General features: G+C 39.6%; 1 protein-coding gene across 2 annotated transcripts; it reads right to left on the bottom strand.

Moving 5' to 3' along the window:
- Nucleotides 1-244: 244 nt before the first annotated feature.
- On the bottom strand, nt 245-18,750 carry LOC122400585 (inositol-pentakisphosphate 2-kinase). 2 transcript variants are annotated; one of them, XM_043402107.1, is made up of 10 exons: nt 18,661-18,750; nt 15,463-15,749; nt 12,547-12,757; nt 6,270-6,474; nt 2,629-2,831; nt 2,051-2,470; nt 1,476-1,685; nt 1,312-1,372; nt 986-1,229; nt 245-797 (listed from the first exon to the last, which is right to left on the bottom strand). In XM_043402107.1, coding segments are annotated over exons 2-10 (1,767 nt in total). In that variant the 5' UTR covers nt 15,465-15,749; nt 18,661-18,750; the 3' UTR covers nt 245-586. The 2 variants fall into 2 exon arrangements, with proteins under 2 accessions (XP_043258042.1, XP_043258047.1); XM_043402112.1 differs by lacking the exons at nt 1,312-1,372; nt 15,463-15,749; nt 18,661-18,750 and adding an exon at nt 12,855-12,889 and having other exon boundaries at nt 986-1,311.
- Nucleotides 18,751-20,377: the final 1,627 nt, after the last annotated feature.

Here is a 20,377-nt window from a genome sequence, read left to right as displayed (position 1 = left end):
ATGTCAATAGCCTTTAAATCGAATAACTCGCATTTCCGTATTTTCTGGTAAAATTTATTCTACCACGGTAATTTGTTTAGAAAGAATAATCCATCTAACATTAAAATATGCAAGGAATTCGAAATTCCTCACCATTATGCATAGCTGTATGTACTATATGTTGTAGAGATATGGAAATCATAAATTTCAGAAACGTTGTATGACGGTAAAGATAAACATTGCGAGATTGCATCAATAGCAGGCATTTCTGGCCATTTGTATCCAGAGAACATTGAATTAAAAAATTTATTTATTTATAAATAAATAGTAGGGGGCAAGTGCCCCATTTTTCCCCACCCTGACTACACCCTTACTCCTTCTCGTTACTCTATTGTCATAATAAAACAGTATCATGTTACAGTATCATGGTACAGAACCATAAATAAAAATGTTAAATGTATTTTGAAAGACAGAATACACTCGTCGGCAACAGTTAAAAATCTACGCGAATTATAAGTACGTGATACACATAATTTGATTAAAAAAAAAAAAAGTCGTACGATAAAAGTCTTTAACATTTGTTGAAGAGAAATTATAATTGCAATGGTTAATTTTGCATCAACGATTGATTTTCAACTATAAGTTCCTTCTCAAAAATAGATATTACAGCATTTAAAACATTAGTATCCCGTTGACGATGTTTCTCGATACAACGAAGACTTTTCGGTTCTAAATCTGAAACTCCAATGTTGCAAAGAAAGCATAGCCCATCCGAAAGTTTTATTACCCCCTCGTTAAGGGTTGAGAATTCGGTATTCCTGTATTAAGAAAAATCCTTTGTATAACTTTTTATATAAGTGTACTTGGGAATTTCATTCAAATGCAATCAAAATCGAATCCATTAATTCCGGTTTCTCATAATTGTTATTCAAACTAACTTGCGGTGGTTTGAAACTATACTAGAGACTGAAACGAACATTGTAATAGTAATTGTTTTGTTACTTACGTATTGAGCTCTCGAAATGCAATCAATATCGAGCAATCCCTAGCACACGAGAACAGAAGATAATTTTGTAAGCGTAATATGTTCTCGGAGCTTATAAAAAGATTCGTTTCTTTTTCATTACAATGTGGATTAGTTTCGCTATGTATTATGTTAGACTTATCACATGACAAATTATTGTCTTGCAAGTACATGGGCAGTGATGTTGATTTTTGGGAAAGAGGAACATTTTCTTTAGGCTCGTCGTCTGAAAAGCAAATAGATTCTGAATTAACGTTTCTACTTTTATCACAATCGTTAGTTTCTAATTTTTTTGGAATGCAGAATACCTTTGATATACGTTTTCAAGCGAGTCTCCTGCGACACGTTCGAACGTTTCATAACATTACTCTGGAAATAATCGTGTAAATATTAGGGGTATCAGACATTTCGGGTTCGGGTCTGGGTTACAAATACCAAAAAGAAAATAATCAAATAATACATAAAAACTTACTGTAGATTTATAAGAAGATAATATCCGTTGCTTGTGAAACTTCTGTGTTCTTATTAAATTAGAATATATTATATCGTCCGTTAATAATGGTCGAAACTTTGAATATATGTTGTAAACGTATTCTGAACTGATAAAGGGTAGCTTCTGCATATGGAGGATTCGTTCTAGCACACAATTTTTAGGTAAAGTTCCACCTTTTACATTGCACGGCTGTAAGAGCATTACATGATTTTTAGGAGAATTTTTCTACAAGATATTAAAGCTAAAACGTACGCGTTTTACGGTAGAATTCCCTCCCCGTTAAAACAACCACTGTAATAGCCCCGAAAAAAAGTATCCCACACTATTGGTTACTGATTACCGTCTGAGCAACGCACGAGTATGCTGCTGCTACTACTATCCGTACGATCCAGCAGTCGGCAGCACAATAATTTTATGCGCCCCCTTTTAAGAATCATGTACGCGTAAGTAAGAAGGGAATTGAACCTTTCCACCGGTTGCTAGCCACATAACAGGGTGGCTAGATTTTTTTTAAACCGAGTCTATTGCAACAATTTGAAACCAATATTAATTACCTTTTTGCTAAAATGCACAAGTTTTTTGGCCTTTGCTACTATATCTGGATTAACGTACGAGATCGGTTCGAAATCTTGTTGTTGGGCAGACCGCGCGCATTTTTCGTACGCGGAAGATGGCATGAATTCTTCTTTGGCAAACGAATGCAAAACGGCAGCACAGATCAAATCGCAGAATTGATCGATGTATTCTTTGTTCGTGCAGGCGACAGAATTGTGAAGCCATTCCGCTAAAACACATACGAGATCGTTTAACGATGATTCTTGATCGTAAACAACTACACCGTCCTTAAAAATCTTCAGATTATTCTGTGGGGATATCAGGAGCCCTTTTAATGCTGATTTCATGCGTTCCTCTACCCCAGAAAATAAATCAAACGGACAGTAAGTACTTCGGGCTGCGATTACCTTTTTCTGCAGCTGCAATAAAAAAAAAAAAATATTTACAATCATTAATTATGGCGAAGAATACGTAGATTATCAAACAAAAATCTGATTTTCATACCGATTCTCTAAAGTTTCATCGAATCTCATAAAATACGTTAACATTAAGATTTACTATCGAATCATCGTGTTACCTTATAATATTGAGTTAAACAATAAGGACATTTTTGAAATTTACTATCGGCGTCTCTCGAGTATCCTTGCTTTGGTTTAATTTCCACGCAAAATGTATTTTTGCTTCGAAATAGATTAGGCTCGTCGCATTTCGTTCTAAGAAAAGTGTAGTCTGGGTATTGTGTCGCATAAGTCTCCGTAACATCCGTGTGTCGGCGTTTATCTGAAGACAGAAACGAAAAAATTTCAATGAATTTTTTATTATACGCATACACGATAAAAAGATAAAAATATTTCTACCAACTGAATTTAATCATTTTTCCTCGACAACATATTAAAATATGTGATAAAGCTACGTAATCATTTATAGCGCAAAAAATTACTATCTCCGAAGATAGCTTATATTGAATATTATGGGCGTGGCATCACGTTTGAAGCTTCATCGAAAGAAAAAGAAACGGCTAATGATAAATAGGAAAAATTTGAAAAGGACTGAAAGAGCAGATTAATCTGTCGGTCGACGCGTGATCGTAAAATGGCGTTGCCGATGACCCGGAGGATTCTGTTGACGTTGATATTTTTGGCATCGTAATGGCTAAACACACAACGCTTTTCGTCGTCTTCGCGTACAAGTAATACATGAGCCTGCTAGCTACGGTTGACGTTCTAGGACATGAAATCGATATCTCCATATCGCCAGTGCGCAATATCGCATCGCTGATAACACCACAATACCTGTTGCTCGCTTTTAAACAAATCAATCATTTCGCGAGATCGGATATCGTCGAAAAATATTATAATTTCCAGCCTGTGCGCGTCGATAAATAATTCATTATACAGGGTGTCTGGCCACCCCTGGAAGAACATTCTAACGGGAGATGATTCTAGAGGGCAAAATAGAACGAAAATCAAGAATACCAATTTGTTGATCGAGCTTTCGTTAAAAAGTTTTTAACGTTCAAAGTTCCGCCAGTAAAACGGCTATTTGTCCACTCGCCAAAAATGATTCCAATTGACCTCCGCAGCTAGAAATAATTTTTTTAATAACTTTTTAACGAAACCTTGATCAACAAATTGGTATTCTTGATTTTCGTTCTATTTTGCCCTCTAGAATCTCCTCTAGAAAATATCTCTCTCGTGTTTTTATTTTCGAATCTGTTACTTAATTATCGGTTGCCTCGCGTTTCATCGCTCGCGAGAGAAATTCTGATATTTTTTTAAGGATTTCGGTTGCGCAAGATTTCTACAACTTGAAGGAAAGGGAACAGAGTTTCATACTCATTCCCGTTTCTCATGACTCGTGACCTTTTAACTGAGATTCGAATACTGGCGTTGTAATTTGTATTGTTTCTTGGTACATGTATGTTCGAAGATATAGAAACTCGTGCTGTTGCAACTCCGCGAACAGTACCTACACGGCAAAGACTAATGCTGGTATAGTCCACTCGAAGGCGAGGCATTTAAATTACGAGGCGTGTTCGAAAAGTTCGAGAAATTTTTATTTATTTTAAAATGCATTTATTCTTCCAAATTTATATTGCTCCGTTCGAAACAATCCCCGATGGATCTGAATCTGAACAAAAAAATATATATGTATAATATAAACTCGTTATTAATTTAAATTACTTTTCACTCGGTGCATAAATTTTCTTTCTTTTGATCACTCGTAGTAATTTCATTTAGCATATGTACTCAAGTAGGTTTTATTCGCTTTTTAAGTTCAATGATACTGTGGTGGCTTCTGCCGAACAATTATTACGAACGATGATAGAATCAACAAGAACGAAGGTTACCCGTGAATAGTTATTAGCAATATTTTATCCTTAACAGGTGGATTGAAAAACTATCTTTACGACGTTATTATATATTCCAAAGTTATTGCTGCGCTTATTGCCTATTACAATGCACATTATGTCCCAATAATTGGTAATTTAAACATTCGGTCGGTAAGACGGAGAGTTATTGAAAAACAAAGTCTAAACGAAGTCCGTGTCTCTCAGAGTCAGAAGGGGAGCCTATTCGGGCTTCCTGTATAACGTGTTTTCTTCGTAACTCGAGCGGTTTCCATTCTCCAAGAACGGTTTCTCATATCGTTCTAATTTCTTCCTGTCGGCTCGACGTTTATCTTGTTAAAAGCAGGTTTCTCGCACAGGGTACAAACAAAATATTCCTCGTGCGTTTAAAAAAATATTACGACGGTCAGCGTTGCGATAATAAAATTGATTCGATGGAATTCCGTTCGTCCAAAAGGTTATCCACTGTCGTTCTTGATTCACGTTCACCCTACGTGAAACGTTTCGTCGGGAGGTCACGAAATACTCCCAGTGTGCCGTTCGAAACGCGACACCCGTCTCCTGTCTTTTTGTTCGCGAGTGTACAGCGTTCGAAAGTCGACGCGGAGTCAAGTCGAGTCTCGCAACGATTGTCTTTTATTACGTCTGGCGTCTGACAATATTTTTCTACTTCCGGGCAGAGAGGATTAATTGTTCGGGAAAGGGGTATTTAAGTGACGGGTAGCGGGAAAGGAGGCGATTCGATAGGCCGTGCATCAGCTTTCCCGAAGAAGAACTCGACGGATGTTGCCCCGGGGGTCGTGCCCTTTTCGTACGAGTGACTGATCGCACACGTGTGTTTCTCCACGGAACGTGTCAAGTGTGAACGTCTCTCCGTGGAGGCACCAACGAGTATGGATGGAGCTGGTTTAATGTCTTCTCGAGAGTGTCTGGCGACGTCGTCATCCTTTCGAGAGCGTGCACAGCAGTAGCAGTAGCAGTAGCAGCAGCAGCTGCGGTTGCCGCCTGGCCCGACTGGGAGTAGCCCTCTACGCGAGATGCACGTTGTAAATTTTCGTTGGCCCTTCCTCCTCGACGGTTTCATTTTTACCTATAGCTACTTTTCTTCGACTATTCTCATCCAACGGCAGCCGTACTCGACCTTCTTTTCATTGTTTTCAGGCTACCGGTGCACTGTGAGCGGTGTAAATAAATAGCAAATTACAATGGAGATATCGAAGAATTGATCATCGAGCGGTGGCAAGCCTCGCATTTTTCTTCCGAAAAGAAAGTTGGAAGCAGCCGGTGGACGCGGATGAAAAAAGTCTAAGCTGTTCGAACGGTCAACGAAGGTTAGAAGATTATGGGAGACTCGAGACTTGGTGTTACTTCGGTCCAACACCTGTCGTTCCCGGTAACAACGAGACGACCATCTGCATTTGTTACACGTGGCGGGTTGCCCTTTCAAGTTTACGAGCCCCAGGCATTCCCGGATTTTGCAAAAGAAATCGATTCTGAATGTGCCGCACTACCTGTGCGTTTCTGATTGTGCACTGAATTTGTGGCACGTCGTAAGGAACATCCAATTTACGATACGCCTGGGACGAGGGACGGTTCAACAAGTCCTTGGAAAAAGATCGAAAAATAAATTACTTTAGTTGAATATATTTTTTTCCCAACATAATTTCCTTTTAAATGAAACCATGTGGTGGATATAACTGAAAGTTTGACGTTTGTCCAGTGAGTCACGATGCTTACTAAAAAGAAATCATTTTCGATGCAACGAGCGCCAAAAGACACGAATGCGTTTCGAAGAGATTTAAAAACGATTAGACGTAGGAGCGCACTCTGCGTGGTTTGCGAGAGAATGTTCGAGGGTACGTTTTTACCTGGTCGAAGTGGTTGAATGGCTTCCGAAAGTCTGGCGATGTCTTTCACGTCGTAGCGAAGAATCTTAGGGATCTGTGCGTACGGGCCTAAAAAGCAGGAAGCTACGCTCTTGACGAATTCCAGTTCTCGTTCGGCGCGTTGTTTGCCGCCATCCGGTGGAACATCGTCCGGCAACGACTTCCGGAATCGAATTACCTTGTGCTCCTGAAACAGAGAGGAACAGCGTTGGGGTTCAGACACATGCTACGTTATTCCGACTAAACAAAACTCTGCCAGAGACTGGTAAAATTGTTGGATAATAAAAGTTCACCAAATACCCAAATACGGTTATTCCGTAAAGAAAAATTAGAAACGTAGAAACACGATTCCATTTAAAAGAGAATCGCAGTTGCACTTGACAAATATTGCGCCTCGCTGCAAGTAAATTGGGTCGCTATTATTAGTAGGTACAAGAGGTTATTACCACACGGTTCAACATTCTCCTGTATCAATAACGCTCGCACGAAACATACGTTGTTATTAATTTCAAATATTCACGAGATACTCGGCTGTGTTACTTAAAGTTTCACGAGTCGCAAGAAAGTACTACAATACAAGTAGACGTTTTTTCTTCGACTTTAGAAACTGGAAAAAGAACTTTATCTCTTGAGATCTAATTTTGTAAAAGCTACGCGAGGCCTCGCTGGTTATTACGGAAGAAAGAAATTGCTTGTCTTTGCGCGCTATAATATTTATGACAGTAAACTCAATTACTTAAAGGATCATTAAGCACGGTGAGTTGCATGACCAGAATGCAACAAATTACGGTATGTTTTGCATACCCGCACGGCAGAGCTGATTATCTGTTATCAGGGACAAATGAATGGTCGGTGAGATTCAAGAAATTATGCAGGTCAATAGTGCGAAAAATTGTTAACTTTAAGATAACACGGAGACGCACGATAGACCGTACACGCCCTGTTAGTTCACCTTGTTGTTTCCTGATTTCTATTTAAGGGTATGGACTGATCCAGCGTTTCCCAACCTTTTTTGGATCATGCACCGCCTGAATACACGATAGTCTACATATACTAGTTCTACAAAAGTATGGTATTATATAAATCAGTGGTTCTGAACCATACAAATTTTTGTTTACAAAGAAAGAGAGAGAAAAAAGGAAATTTATCCGACACGCTTTCTTTCTCTTCGTAGCTGCTTGGATCGCTTTGCATGCTTTACAATGAATAAGGACTTAAAATAATTTTTATCTTTCTTAAGTAGTACAGAAAAATGTTCCGTCCTTATAGATCGAAAAGTATAAATACTATTTTTGCAATTAATTTTACCCCTTCGCGATAAATCTGATAGAACAATGGACACGGTTTATAAACGTACGATTAAAGTTATTCAAGTTACTCTAATAGCTTGGCTTTTAACTCGTTTGGCAAGTATTCAGCACCGTGCAATACCGATCAACTACTCATCGACAGAATTGTATTTCTATTTTTGGGAATGTTTAACCGCAAATTGAACCGTTATCGATCTAAAGTTGGTACAAGAGAGCGACGTCAACACACTCGAGCGAAAATAAAATCTAGAACATCAGATTTTCTGGTGTCCATGTAAACTTCTCAGGTGCTTGTCGTTTCTCATAAACGTTCGATCGATATATCGGCTGTTCTCGTCTGTTGGCTGACGTGGCTGCAAGTTTCTCGTGCGTCACCCACGTTCGGCCAAGTAAGTATGCATGCAGCTACTAAAAGACAGTATGTGGGTTGCAGGTAGGTTCCAACGACGTCGCAGGGAAAAATTAATTTTTATATCGAATCGTTCCTAAGCATAGGTACATTATTTCTAAATATACCGGAAACAACGTAGACGTTCGCGAATGCGGAATAATATTAAACAGCGGACAAACAACGGGGTAAAAAAAAAAAAGTAATTAAAATGCTTGACAGTCTGGAACAGCTAACATTGTTTACATAGTTTTAATATTGTTTTATAATAGATTCATCGGTTTTAATTACGATGCTATTAAAACCAACCAAAGGAAGCATATTTTATTGGAATTTTCGTGTACCAGAAAATCTGGTGATACGAACCGTTTATCTGTAATAATAAAGGAAAAAATCTACGAGTAGGAAAATTAATTATTGTTAAAACCAGAACTTTTTTTTTGCGCACGTTGAAAGACACGTATGACGAACGATACAAGATTCGGAAATTTTTTCGGAAAAACTTCGAGCAGCCCTACCTATGCGTTTAGCGTACTGTTATTGTATAGTTTGTACCGGGAGTAAAATTCGAACCAAATCGGCGATATAAACGTCACGAACTGGACTTGGCGAAGCTACCCCCACGAAACCTCCTACGGTTCTGAAATGCAAAGTTCATCGATCATTCATCAGATCCCCACTTAAGCAGCTTAGTTTTCCCACCACCTAACAATTCTCCCTCCCACCTAGTTGTCGAGGTCAACGGCCAACGGCCATTTCTTGTCTTTTTCTTTCTTTTAGCCAGTCGAACTATATCTCTTATTCTCCCACTCGTATATGCGCGGTACACGTGCGCAGCGACGCAAAAGCTCGCTAGCTCGCTCAGTCACTCGCTGACCGTCGCTCTATTTTCTTCAACTTCATTTTGTATCCGGGCGCAACTATGTACTTACTTACTTACTTATATGGTATACTACTATAGATGCATATGTATACGGTATAGAAAAAAATAACAAAATACCAGTGGATTTATTTCCAACTACTTTACCTTTGAAAATATGTTATTCGACCTCTAGGGACTGATCATGGTTTTAACGTCGCTTGATTTATTATGCAAATAATTAAGATCGCTCATCGTGTACTATCGACTCCGTCCCCCTCCTCTACTGTTTTTTCGTTGGGTTTTTTGCGCTTGGCCGTGTAGGTATGTACTTACACTTGCATGAAGACGTCGAGTGGAATGTTGCGCAACCGTGTCGGATCGCGATCTACAACCGATTAGATAGAAGCGCGATAGGTTCCGTGTAATTATCTGCACTTTGACGAACACCGCGCGGAAAATAAAGCTTCGCGAGACAAATAGGAAATAGGCGTAATTGTCGGAGAGTGGGCGAGGACGAGTGATTTACGATTCGTCGGCAGTGCGAAGGCGGATGTTTATGCGCTGAATGGACACCGCGAATTGTAAACGAACGTTCAAGTATGGATGGGGAGCGTACGAATCGTTCGATGTACTTTCACAGATAACCGATCTTTTCAACAAACCGGAATCGACCGTTTCCAAACTCTCCGAGCAGTCTGAAAATTCGCAAACCAACTATCGTGGTCACGCCACATTTCTACTCATTTTACGTATTAAAACGGTTTTCTGCATACCTATTTCCACCTATGCGAGTTCTGGTGTTCTCGATACCACGTTATTAAGGATAAACGACTCGACGATGTTCCATCTTGCCCCTGCACGCGGAGCTAGATGATATTCAACCATTTACAAATGGCACACGTACGAGCAACCTTTTTCTACCCAACTCACCCTTCTATGAATTCAGAGAACAAATGACCACGGAAAATGCATCAGAGTCAACGCGTCTTCCTCCGAAGGAATCTTTGTTCCTTCTCCGACGAAGAATAGCCTTCTTTTATTTCTTCTTGCCTCGCTCGAGCTCAAGTTTTCTTTCGCAAGAAACGCCGTGGTTTTTTCTTTTTTGTTTCGGCTATTAAGTCGTTTCTCTACGGTGATTCTGTTGTAACTGCAGTTCTGCCATGGCAACGGTCACTCGGATTTTGTTTAACTTTACCCGTACAAGCAACTGGCATAGTTTCTCCAGATGCATGCACGCGCTGGTTTCATTCCTTTGACCAGTGGGTTTCAGTTAGGTAGTATAAAATTGCTCCCAAAATTCTTCGTATACTATCCGGTCAAGTTCGTAACTTGTTATGTTCCTTTGATAGCCAACCAGCTACCGTTCAAACTGACGGTATCGCGGGATGAGAGATACTTTTTTCGGTATTACAAGCTTATCCGGTTTACAGTATAAAAAAGATAGCATAAAATATTTGTTCATCTATCCGAACGAACATATTTTCGACCGAGGCTATTCGAGTGAACCTGAGTCTCGTTCGCTCTAGGTGTATCCCGTTCACTCGCCTCGTTGAACGGTTATGCATGTGCAAAGCTTGACCCCAGCGTGGAAGGTCCCATTCCTGGAATAAAAACCGTACCCTGCTCGCTTTGGCGCGCATACACAGGACCGGGGAGTCGCCGTGTTGTAAAACTTTATAACTGCTACAGACGAGAACTTCACCTCATGTGTAAAAGGTACTTACACAATACTTGACGCGCAAAGTGCTGTGGCTCCGATATCCACCGATAAACTTTCCCCGGTCACCGGTGATCGACACCGCGAGGCAAAACATTTCCTTAAAACCCTTTCGAGTAAGACAAAAACAAAGAATAACAAAATTACTCATATGTTACAGACTCTGTTACACGGAGCTGGATCAATCCCTAGACTTTACAATAACTAACAGAGTAATAAACAAAAGTATCGATTTTATCATATTGCGTTAGAAATACCGATGAAATAATTAAATAATGCTAGTGGGAAACATTCCGTATTGAGTTGAACTCGAGGACCACAAAGGTTCAACGAGCAACACGCCGCATCGCGTCGAGTCGCGCCGCGCCGCGCCGCGCCGGTGCGCCTGTGGCGTGTTGCATTAAAATTATAACCGCGGAGGGTATCTAATGCGAGAACCAGCTCGTTATTGATCTGTTTCGTTCATTCTCGGTGTATCCCATTCACTTTCCTCGTCGAACGCGGCACATGCGTGGATAGGCCGCCTCGGCTCGGGATAAAAATCGCTACCTTCCCCGTTTTCGAGCCAACCGGCGATCCCGATTACCCTCTCTATAACACGAATTTTCTTCTCCCATGTCCATCGGATGACCCTAGATCAGATAACAACGGTACAAATAACATACGAACAGTCTATAATATAAAAAGAAAGTTTTGCGCAAACAGATATGTACTTGCAACCTTGATGTAAAATGGTATTAATATTTCGCTTGTGTTTTGATATTGTGTCGAGGGTGAAGGAACCAGCAGGTATCTTACGTTGTCGCGGCAATCCCAGGGAGGACGGACAACTCATCTTCCCTCCTCGTCGATATTCTTTCACCGCATCGCTCATAAGCGACTGTAGTACGGCTACCTGAAAGGAATATTGAGGAGAAGGGAAGGTGCGAGTCTCTACCTGGACTTCATAGCTGATGATGAATACGTAACGAGACGTAGCAAGGTGATAATATTTAGTACTATCGATATTTTCCTAATTCTGTATTTAGAAATACTTGATATTTCATTTTTATTTCACAATTCTTCGAGTCTGCAGAAAAGAATGGAAATGTAAAGAAGAATCTAATGTTTCCGAATCTGTTTGTTTCCATCACTGAATTTTAATTCTTGCACTCTGTCAGTGTTTCCAACACCTAAAATGATAAACAAAATGTATTATAAAATTTCTATCGAGCACACAAGTCCCGTTCTAAATGATAAACAAGTTTGAATTCGAAATAGCGTTGTTAACGAGTAAATTATTATTATTTCTATTAGAATATGTAAGAATGAAATTTTATATCTTATTTGTTAGAATTTAGCCACGAGTATGCATATAAACGATAAGATTATTTTTTTATATGTACGCCGCTTGCGTGCGTGCGTGTATGCATCAACGAGGAGGTCTCTCTCCCTCCGACACACACCAGTTATTGTCCATCGTTTGTTTGTTATCTGTTGCTCGAATGAGATTTTTACTGGCATAACGGGGCAACGAAAAAGCAGACTATTGCAAAAGAAGCGACAACACCCACACCAAACGAAGAGAAATCAGTCCCATACCAAGACCTCGTAACCCAGATACAACGGAATAAAAAAAAAAGAATGAAACAGGATATGGACGACTGCCAGAAGAACAAAAACTCACGGTACAATACAAAATTGTTATCGACCAGTATTTCCCCTGCGACATGAATCGAAAGGAGACGAAACGAACGATAATAAAGACCCCCACGCTTATGGCGGACTTTAACGCCAACTTCCAACTGTTATTTTCCTAAATAACTTCCTCCGTTGGTTACCAAAATAATTCTCACCGAGATCGATGGTGTCGAGCAAAACTGATCGGCGATTTCCATTCGCAACAATGTGTGTGATACGTGGCCCGTGAGAACGACGAAATGATAGGAAAAGTATCGATCGCGTGTTCCAAGTAAGCTAAGGAACGTAGTTTATCGACTTACTTGTGACAGCGCAATAACGACGTTAGCATTTCCTTCGCCTCTGTAAACACAGTCCTCGATGGAGAATGTTGCGAGAGGCAGGGGAGGCTCTGAAATCGTCGGATAATCGTCGCCGGAGCTTCCGGCGGAAGTGGTCATCGATTCTGAAGAAAGCACAGTGGTCTCCGCAGGATTTCCTTCGCTGATTCTCATTCTGCTAGCAGCTTTGTCCCTGCAAAAACGTATAAATATTTAAAAAAAAAAGAAAAGAAAAGTCGTGCAATTTCCAATAATTTCTAATAATATTATAATATTTGTTTTTAATATACCAGCATTGCACTAAAGTTGCTTTGATTATTTTTAATCAAACCTTTTATACATAGATATTTCCTTCGATCGTAATATTTTTAATATAATAAGTGTTTATTTTATAAAATAACTAGTAAATAGCTTGACCGAACGTCCGTAAAAACATCGAAAATTCTGTTGCGTAGAAATAATACAAAAATAAAATATCGAACGTTAATTAATAGAATAAATCGAATGTATTTTTGTACAAAAGTCAGTTTCAATTTACGAAATTAGCTTCTATTCAATTAAATTACATTGAAATTTCAATAAAAGGACACTCCAACGTCGAAATTAATTAGCAGCAAATGCAAAATTGTACAGAAATTCTGTAGCGAAGCTTAATAAATGTTTCTATTGTTATCAATAAAATGTTAATAAATACGCAGACTTGGAAATATTGAGATTTTTCATAAAACATTCGGTCGACGAATTAATACCATTATAATAAATAAATATTCACGCAGGAGACTGGTTTTACGTGAAAAGTTATCATAATGTCGAATTTCATTCAATGACACATTTGTGTTTTATAGCTAGTTAGCCAAGTTACAAGTATTATCAACAGAATTAATTTACGATAATTAACGGATTGGAAGATTTTTTTGTATCATAATGATCGAGTTCCAAGAAGTTCGGCGGGGCGGACTTTTCTGGTCGTAATTTCTTTTAATATTCCTGACATTAAAACCACGTATATCGACAAATTAGCGGTTAATAAAAACCGGTGAAAGTTGATCAAAGGCCACACGCCGTCGCTCATGATTTGGAAACGAAAATTTTTAACACGCAAATGCTGACCAGTCGCGTTTTAATCCGAGTATAGAATTACGTAGACAGTCACGCTTGAAATTACGAAACGACGTGATCCCGACATTGTTGTCGATTGATAAATTGTAACCACATTTCATTGACACGTAACAGCCTGAATGTATCGATAAATAACTTGTTAAATTTTTATTATTTTCTGATATCTGTTACGCGTGTTTCTCGAGTCAAGCGAAAACACAGTTTTCTCTCTACATAGTATGTACATATATCGTTACACTATAAATTCGTATGTTGGCAACAGGTACATCCATTACAAATAGTTATTTCATTTTTCTAACGCGTTTAACGATAAGCCATTTATAGGCGAGTTTCTAATGCCAGGCGCAAAACGATGAGTCACAGAAATGAAGTCACTTACGTCGGCCATAAAAAGGTCCGTGAACCATAGACGCTGACTTTCGAAACGTCTAATGAACGCACTCGTATGCAAACCCATAATGCAAACAACTGCACACAGAACCAGCCTCGGAAAAAATACGTTTCACGTAGCAGGTGACTGTCACTAGAAATTGAAAGTTGACAGAAGAAACTCGTCTGCGTCTCCAACAACTTTTTCTGCTTTTAACGCCGGATTTGTCGACATTGTTCGCATATCTGTTTCTATTTAATTTATTTATTTTAAATTACACGAGCAACAGAAATTGCTATGAGAGATCGAGTCCCATCGTATAAGAAAATACTAAACATTTCTTTATCAGGAATATCTGTTCCGATGGTCCGTCGCGAGGACTAACTGGATTTGCGTTTCGCTCGTAGTTGTGAAAAACATCACATTAAGCAAAAATATTTAGGCAACCTACTTACAAGGAGAGAGCAAGACCTTTGGGTCACCGATTTAACCGAAACTTTGTACACTGGTAGATTTCGACATCTTCTTTACGAAAATATACCATTATATGGGTTAGAAATTCAATATTTTTCATGCAAAAAAGATTTATGCATTTTGGACCGTAAGTTTGAAAAATGTTTACGTCTGAACGTTAAAAGAGGTTAGGAATGAACCTGTAGGTAGTTTATTGCATCTTGTATCCAATGCGACTAACATCTGTAATAACAGTAATCCTATAATCATTGTATCCAGGCGTATTTAGTAACAACAATGCAGTCAATATGGACGAACCTTGCATATTAACGTTGCCAGTAACTCTGTAAGGGGTTCGATAGCATAATAGAAAATAAAGAAACAACCGACAGTAAGTACGTTTATAAGACAATTTGCTTGTGATTGTTCCCTTCTTGTCGCCGTGAGCTGAAAAACTCGGCAGCGTCGGTGCTCGGGCGATAATCTCGTTAGAAGACCAGTTATCTCGTTATACGCTTCGTTGTACTACGTCGAAGCCTGAAAGATGGAAAGAGCACGGTGCGCATGCGCAAACATGAACGAACATGTCTGATCCTGACCGTACGTGCGAGCAGGAACGAACACGACACGTACTTGCTTACTTACTTACGATCGTGCAGCACATCGATATTATGCAACTCTGAACCAGCTAACAATATGTGTACGCCCAATCACATAATGACTGATTACGCAATTATCTTTTCTCAAATTTCCGACATTTCACAGATTCGAAAGATCGCGCAGAAAAAGACTGTGGTGGGGTTCAAGACATCGCGGCGCTACGTAAATTTTTTCTCAAATATTCGAAGAAATATTGGTTTTCTAGTCATTTATAAATTACTACTATTGATATTTTGCTACGGTAACAATTAATTATTAATAAATAAATTGAGCGAAGCGTGACGAAAGGTACTTACATGGAATCGCGAGCATCGAAATTTCATCGAATAATTCTGTATTGGCTGCCATTGATGGTGACTGAGTGGTGTAGCGACACAAACAAACGTATTACATTTCATACCACTTCAATAGGTCCGAAGGAATGTCTGAAATTGCTGCCGCCGACGCAGTCAAACATGTTTATACGAGTGTTTTCCTGCCTGTCGGACGTAATTTTACACCAGTTCTATTTTCAAGCTTCTTTATCAAACCATACAACACGCGATATGATTATATTTATCGCATTATGCTCCTTCCGTCAACGCTAAGATGAAACGATTCCGTTACAAGAAAAAGAAATACATACATATGTACTCGCCGCTAGAAATACTCATTACTACATCATCTACAAATCCACTCAACTTTTCCTATCTATGTGATTGCTATCCAATTAAGGTTAGTATAGATAACAGGCTATACATACATACATACATACATACATACATACGAGTGCCTAGTGTAATATGATATTGTAAACTGTGCCGAATAAACAACAATACCGATGCTTTTAACAAATTAGTCCTTAACCTCTTAACGTACGATTTAATTAAAAGTAATTTTTCAAGTATATATTAATCTTGTTTAAATTTATTCATACATGCAATAGTTGGGAAAAAGAATAGACTTTATGAATAGACCTCGCAAATGTGAAAATATGTTGTTTTTACAGAATACCAGTAGAAATACTGTTTCTGTAGCATTATAAGCAAGAGAGTTATTCAAGGCGGTAAACTACAGTGATTCACGCCGCGTATTAGTTGGATGTACGACCTACCGGAGGTTACGAATGCTGCGTTGAATACGTATGTAGAACAATGCACGAACACGTATCTACGTGCCATAAGCTTCCGTTCACAGCAGCAGTATTTGCAAATGTACCTAGATACTTCAGCAACCTATGTACTTTACTTACTGGATGGAACTACTCCCGTATTCCAAACGATGTCGTACGTTACAATTTTCTCTTAATCTACAATCACTTCCGCTCCAGCTACCATCTTTTTTCGTGTCTTTACGCCAAGTATCCGTTCTTTTTATCTTGCGAAACGCTTCGTCTATTTTCTACCTACCTGACGTTTATCTTTTCTCTTTTCAATATTCGCTACGCGATGGAAAAAAGATTTCTGACGCGTATCAATTTCGACAATTTATTCAGTTCCAGCGATCAGGGAAGATAAATAAATTTTTTGGAATCGAAATACGTCGATGTTTAAATTCCACGACAAAAGTTTCTAGTCGCGACCACCCCTCCATCTTGCTAACCGATCGAGAATCTTGGCGAGTTTTTACGTTTGTAAACGTTTAGTTTAACCAGCACCGTGGTTATTACCGTTAAGCGCATATTAGAATGCATCGATGTGCACGTAGCGTGACGTCGAAACTAAAAAAAGATTTCGTAAAAAGACGTTCAGCGGAAAGAGGTTAGAAAAATTTTTAGAATAATATATGTGCAAAATAAAGAATCCAATTACACGATTACGTGCATATTTTCATGTATCTTGGTTGAAAATGTACTTTACGCGAACGCGAGGGAATCAAACTCCCGCTGCTGGTTCCTTTAATGTCACGAAATGTACATCGAAAAGAATTGTAACGCTTACCGGGAGTTTCCGTATGCAGAGCATACGTTTCGACGTACATTTAAAAGCACTTACGTTCACGGCGCGGTTTCGGTGTCTATAAAGAGCGGCGACGTTGCCATAGTCGAACCGCCTTATCCATTTTCGCGTAAGGTTAACGACCGCAGTATTTGCGAAACTCGTTGCAACGTACAGGCGTCTGCTAGAAGCGCATGTACCGTGTTTTGCGGGGACATGACGTGTTCGCATAATTGGAAACGGAACGTTCGTGCTACCGCGATCGGTACGCTCGTACGGCAACGACCAAAACTCAATAAATAATATCGACTCGATGTTTCGATACGGAACTCCTAAAATGTTTTCTTCGTATTATACTATCGTTTCTATCCATAACCCTAAACATAGCCATGCCTTGGAAGTCCGCTGGTTGTTATTCCCACCAGCTCCAGCTGGAATTAACCTCAGTTTGTCGCGGCGGCCAGCCAGCTGTGTTTATGTTTTTAAATCTACTGCGAGACATCGACGAGCCGTGTTATGCATCTCTGTCCTACTCGTACTGTTTGAAGAAAAGGGCCACACGAGATTTCCTGGAAGACCTTCAACATTGGCCGGTTTCAGACTCGAACGCCGCGCGTCGGCCAATATCCAAAGCATCGCGTTGTTGCACACAATGTGGCTTTATGGGAATTTCGCCGTTACAGAGTTAACTCTTTGCCGCACAGGATTTCAGATAATAAAACAGACCCATGTTGCATTGAAATTTTATATCAACAGAGGTATAATCACATAATGTAAAAACATAAAAAAAAAGATAGTAATAGTTGTCGCAATAAAATGTCCCAGCATGCATTACACGGTGCATCAAAAAGGTGGGACACTTTTAATCCCAGTTTTAATCGTGTCCCAAAGAGTTAAGAATGTTTCTTCGTTCAAAATTAGGGAAAAGTATCGTGCAAGCCGTAATTTTTTTTTTTAAATTTCGCACGAACGAGTCTGCAAAGCTAAGCACACTCGATAGGACAATGCAATGGCGGGAAAAGTGTGAGAAGAGGCAGTTCGACAATAAGAGAAGCGTAAGGAGAGGTAGACCCCTCCGTCGGTTGATGTACTTTCCAGGTGTGAATCGATGACTTTGAAAACGCGACGCAGATCCCTTTGGTATAAAATTCGCCGACGGGCAGGCTGATAACGACACAAAGAAAACGTCACACAACCTCGTGCGTTAATCGTTTTCTAACGTTGCGACGCCGTGCCGAGATAACGCACTACGTGGAAAACAAACGGCAAAACATACGCAACGAGATTATCTGGCTTTAACAAGCTGTTGACTGTGAAACTACGAACAACAAGGATACGTATCTGTCGGCAAACACTCGAGTTTTGTAATTAAGAACGTCGTAACCTAACACTTTGATGGTCGCCGGTTTCGCGCAAACACTACCGCCCGAATATTTTACAAATATACAAAATGGACGTATTTAACGTTTTTATGAAGATCAGTTAATATTTAAAAATACACAATAATCGCTTTAAAATGATACGATTGCGGCAAAGATGGAATTTTATTTGCGCGGATAATGTAAACAGGATACGCACTGGCTTGCCCATGGAAATTACAGAGGGTCGTTCCGCAATGTAAATGTTGTGAATAAGTAGGTTCTTCCCTGGTAGTCGTACACGACGTCGCCACGCATACTTCTCAAGATTTCCGGCGTTTAGCCGCTTTGTTAACTTTGGAGCTCGAAATTCTCGCGTAACGCGCGACCCACATCGAGCGAGGGATGCTGAGGTCAACTGAACCGTTTCCGGTATTTTTACCCCACCGCACACAATGCGATTCACACGAGCGACGCGAGCCGCGAGCCGCGAGCCGCGAGCCGCGAGCCGCGCTGTTACGAAACTTGTTCAAACGTTCCAAGTTCTGGCATGTCGTCGTAACCGTACCCGCCATTAACGCCCGTAGGATAAAGGAAACCTCGCTCAGTTTCGAATAATGTCCCTTGTAATTGGCTAAACTTCTATCACCCGGACCATGAATATCGATCAGGGAACGAGTTAACATCTTTCGATCACACCGGTTTGGAAAAAAACAATTTAGCCTCGATCAACAAATTAGTATCCTTGATTTTCGTCTCATTTTGCCCTCTAGAATCTCCCATTATTTGTTTGTGCAACTTACAATTCTGCGTTACGCCACACCAGCTCGAGCCCAATTCATCGAGCAGCTTATCGAAAAGAACAAGTTATATGTATAATTTATATTACGAATTGAATATCATAATAGGTGTTCTTTTTTTTAATTGCATAATCCATTATGTAAATTTCGTTATCGGTATGTCAGTTTCGGAACGTGTTCTCGTAGGTTGCACTGTTACGCTACCATACAATTGTTATCTTAATGAGTTCTCTTTAACAGGAACATGTAGAGTGATTGGACTGGCACTTTCAACCCTCGTTCAACGAACTCTACCATGCAGACTATTTTTTTTCAAAGTCGTCAAGGTTTGGTTCTCGATAAATATGTTATTGCATCGATGAGATTCAACATAAATTGTTAAAAAATAACATGTACGAGTTCCGTAATGATTAAACCGAATTACTAAAATTGAGAAATTAATTTTTTTGAACCTGTTACGCAACAATTCCTCCTTATGTCGAGAGAAGGGGATCGTAATGATTACGATGGCGCAGCAGGGCTCCCTCTCTTAGTATGTCTAGGCTCTGAGTGAAACGTATAGCCGTAAAAGGAACGAAAAATGAAACAGAAACTTTCTTGCGAATGGAAGTACAGACGGGTTAGGAGAGACGAATGGATTCCGGGATAAAAAGGCACGAGAGCGCGAGAGCGCGAGAACGCGAGAACGGTCTAGGAAGTGTTTTAATACCAAGGTAATGACAGAAGTAACGTAATAATGGTAATCCATGCCAAAGATTATAGCAAATGAGATTCGATATCGTTAAAAGCCGCGTGGAATCGTTGCGTCAGTTTTAGGTGAAAGGAAACGGGACGATACAGGAGTCAGAAGGAAACGGACAACGCGTATAAAAATATACTTTTTATCGACTAACTTTCTTCTCGCGTCATAGAAATCTCCGAATGCGCGATTTGTATACCACCAGCGAAAAATTTTGATGTTCGATATATGGTAACGGTACAGTCGTAATTTTTAGCGTCCGAACTTGTAACGTTATTATGTAAAGTAGAAATCTATTTATATATATACCGAGCAGTTATCTGTTCCAACGTAGTTTGTAACAAATAACAAAAAAAAGTATATTTTCAACGTCTTGAATTCTGACATCGATAGAAAGA

This window comes from Colletes gigas, unplaced genomic scaffold (assembly GCF_013123115.1).
Source record: "Colletes gigas isolate AHSC1104 unplaced genomic scaffold, ASM1312311v1 Colletes_gigas_Sc00002, whole genome shotgun sequence".
Classification (NCBI taxonomy): Eukaryota; Metazoa; Arthropoda; class Insecta; order Hymenoptera; family Colletidae; genus Colletes; species Colletes gigas.
Note: the sequence above shows the minus strand (reverse complement) of the source record. Positions and strands in the feature narration are given on the sequence as shown.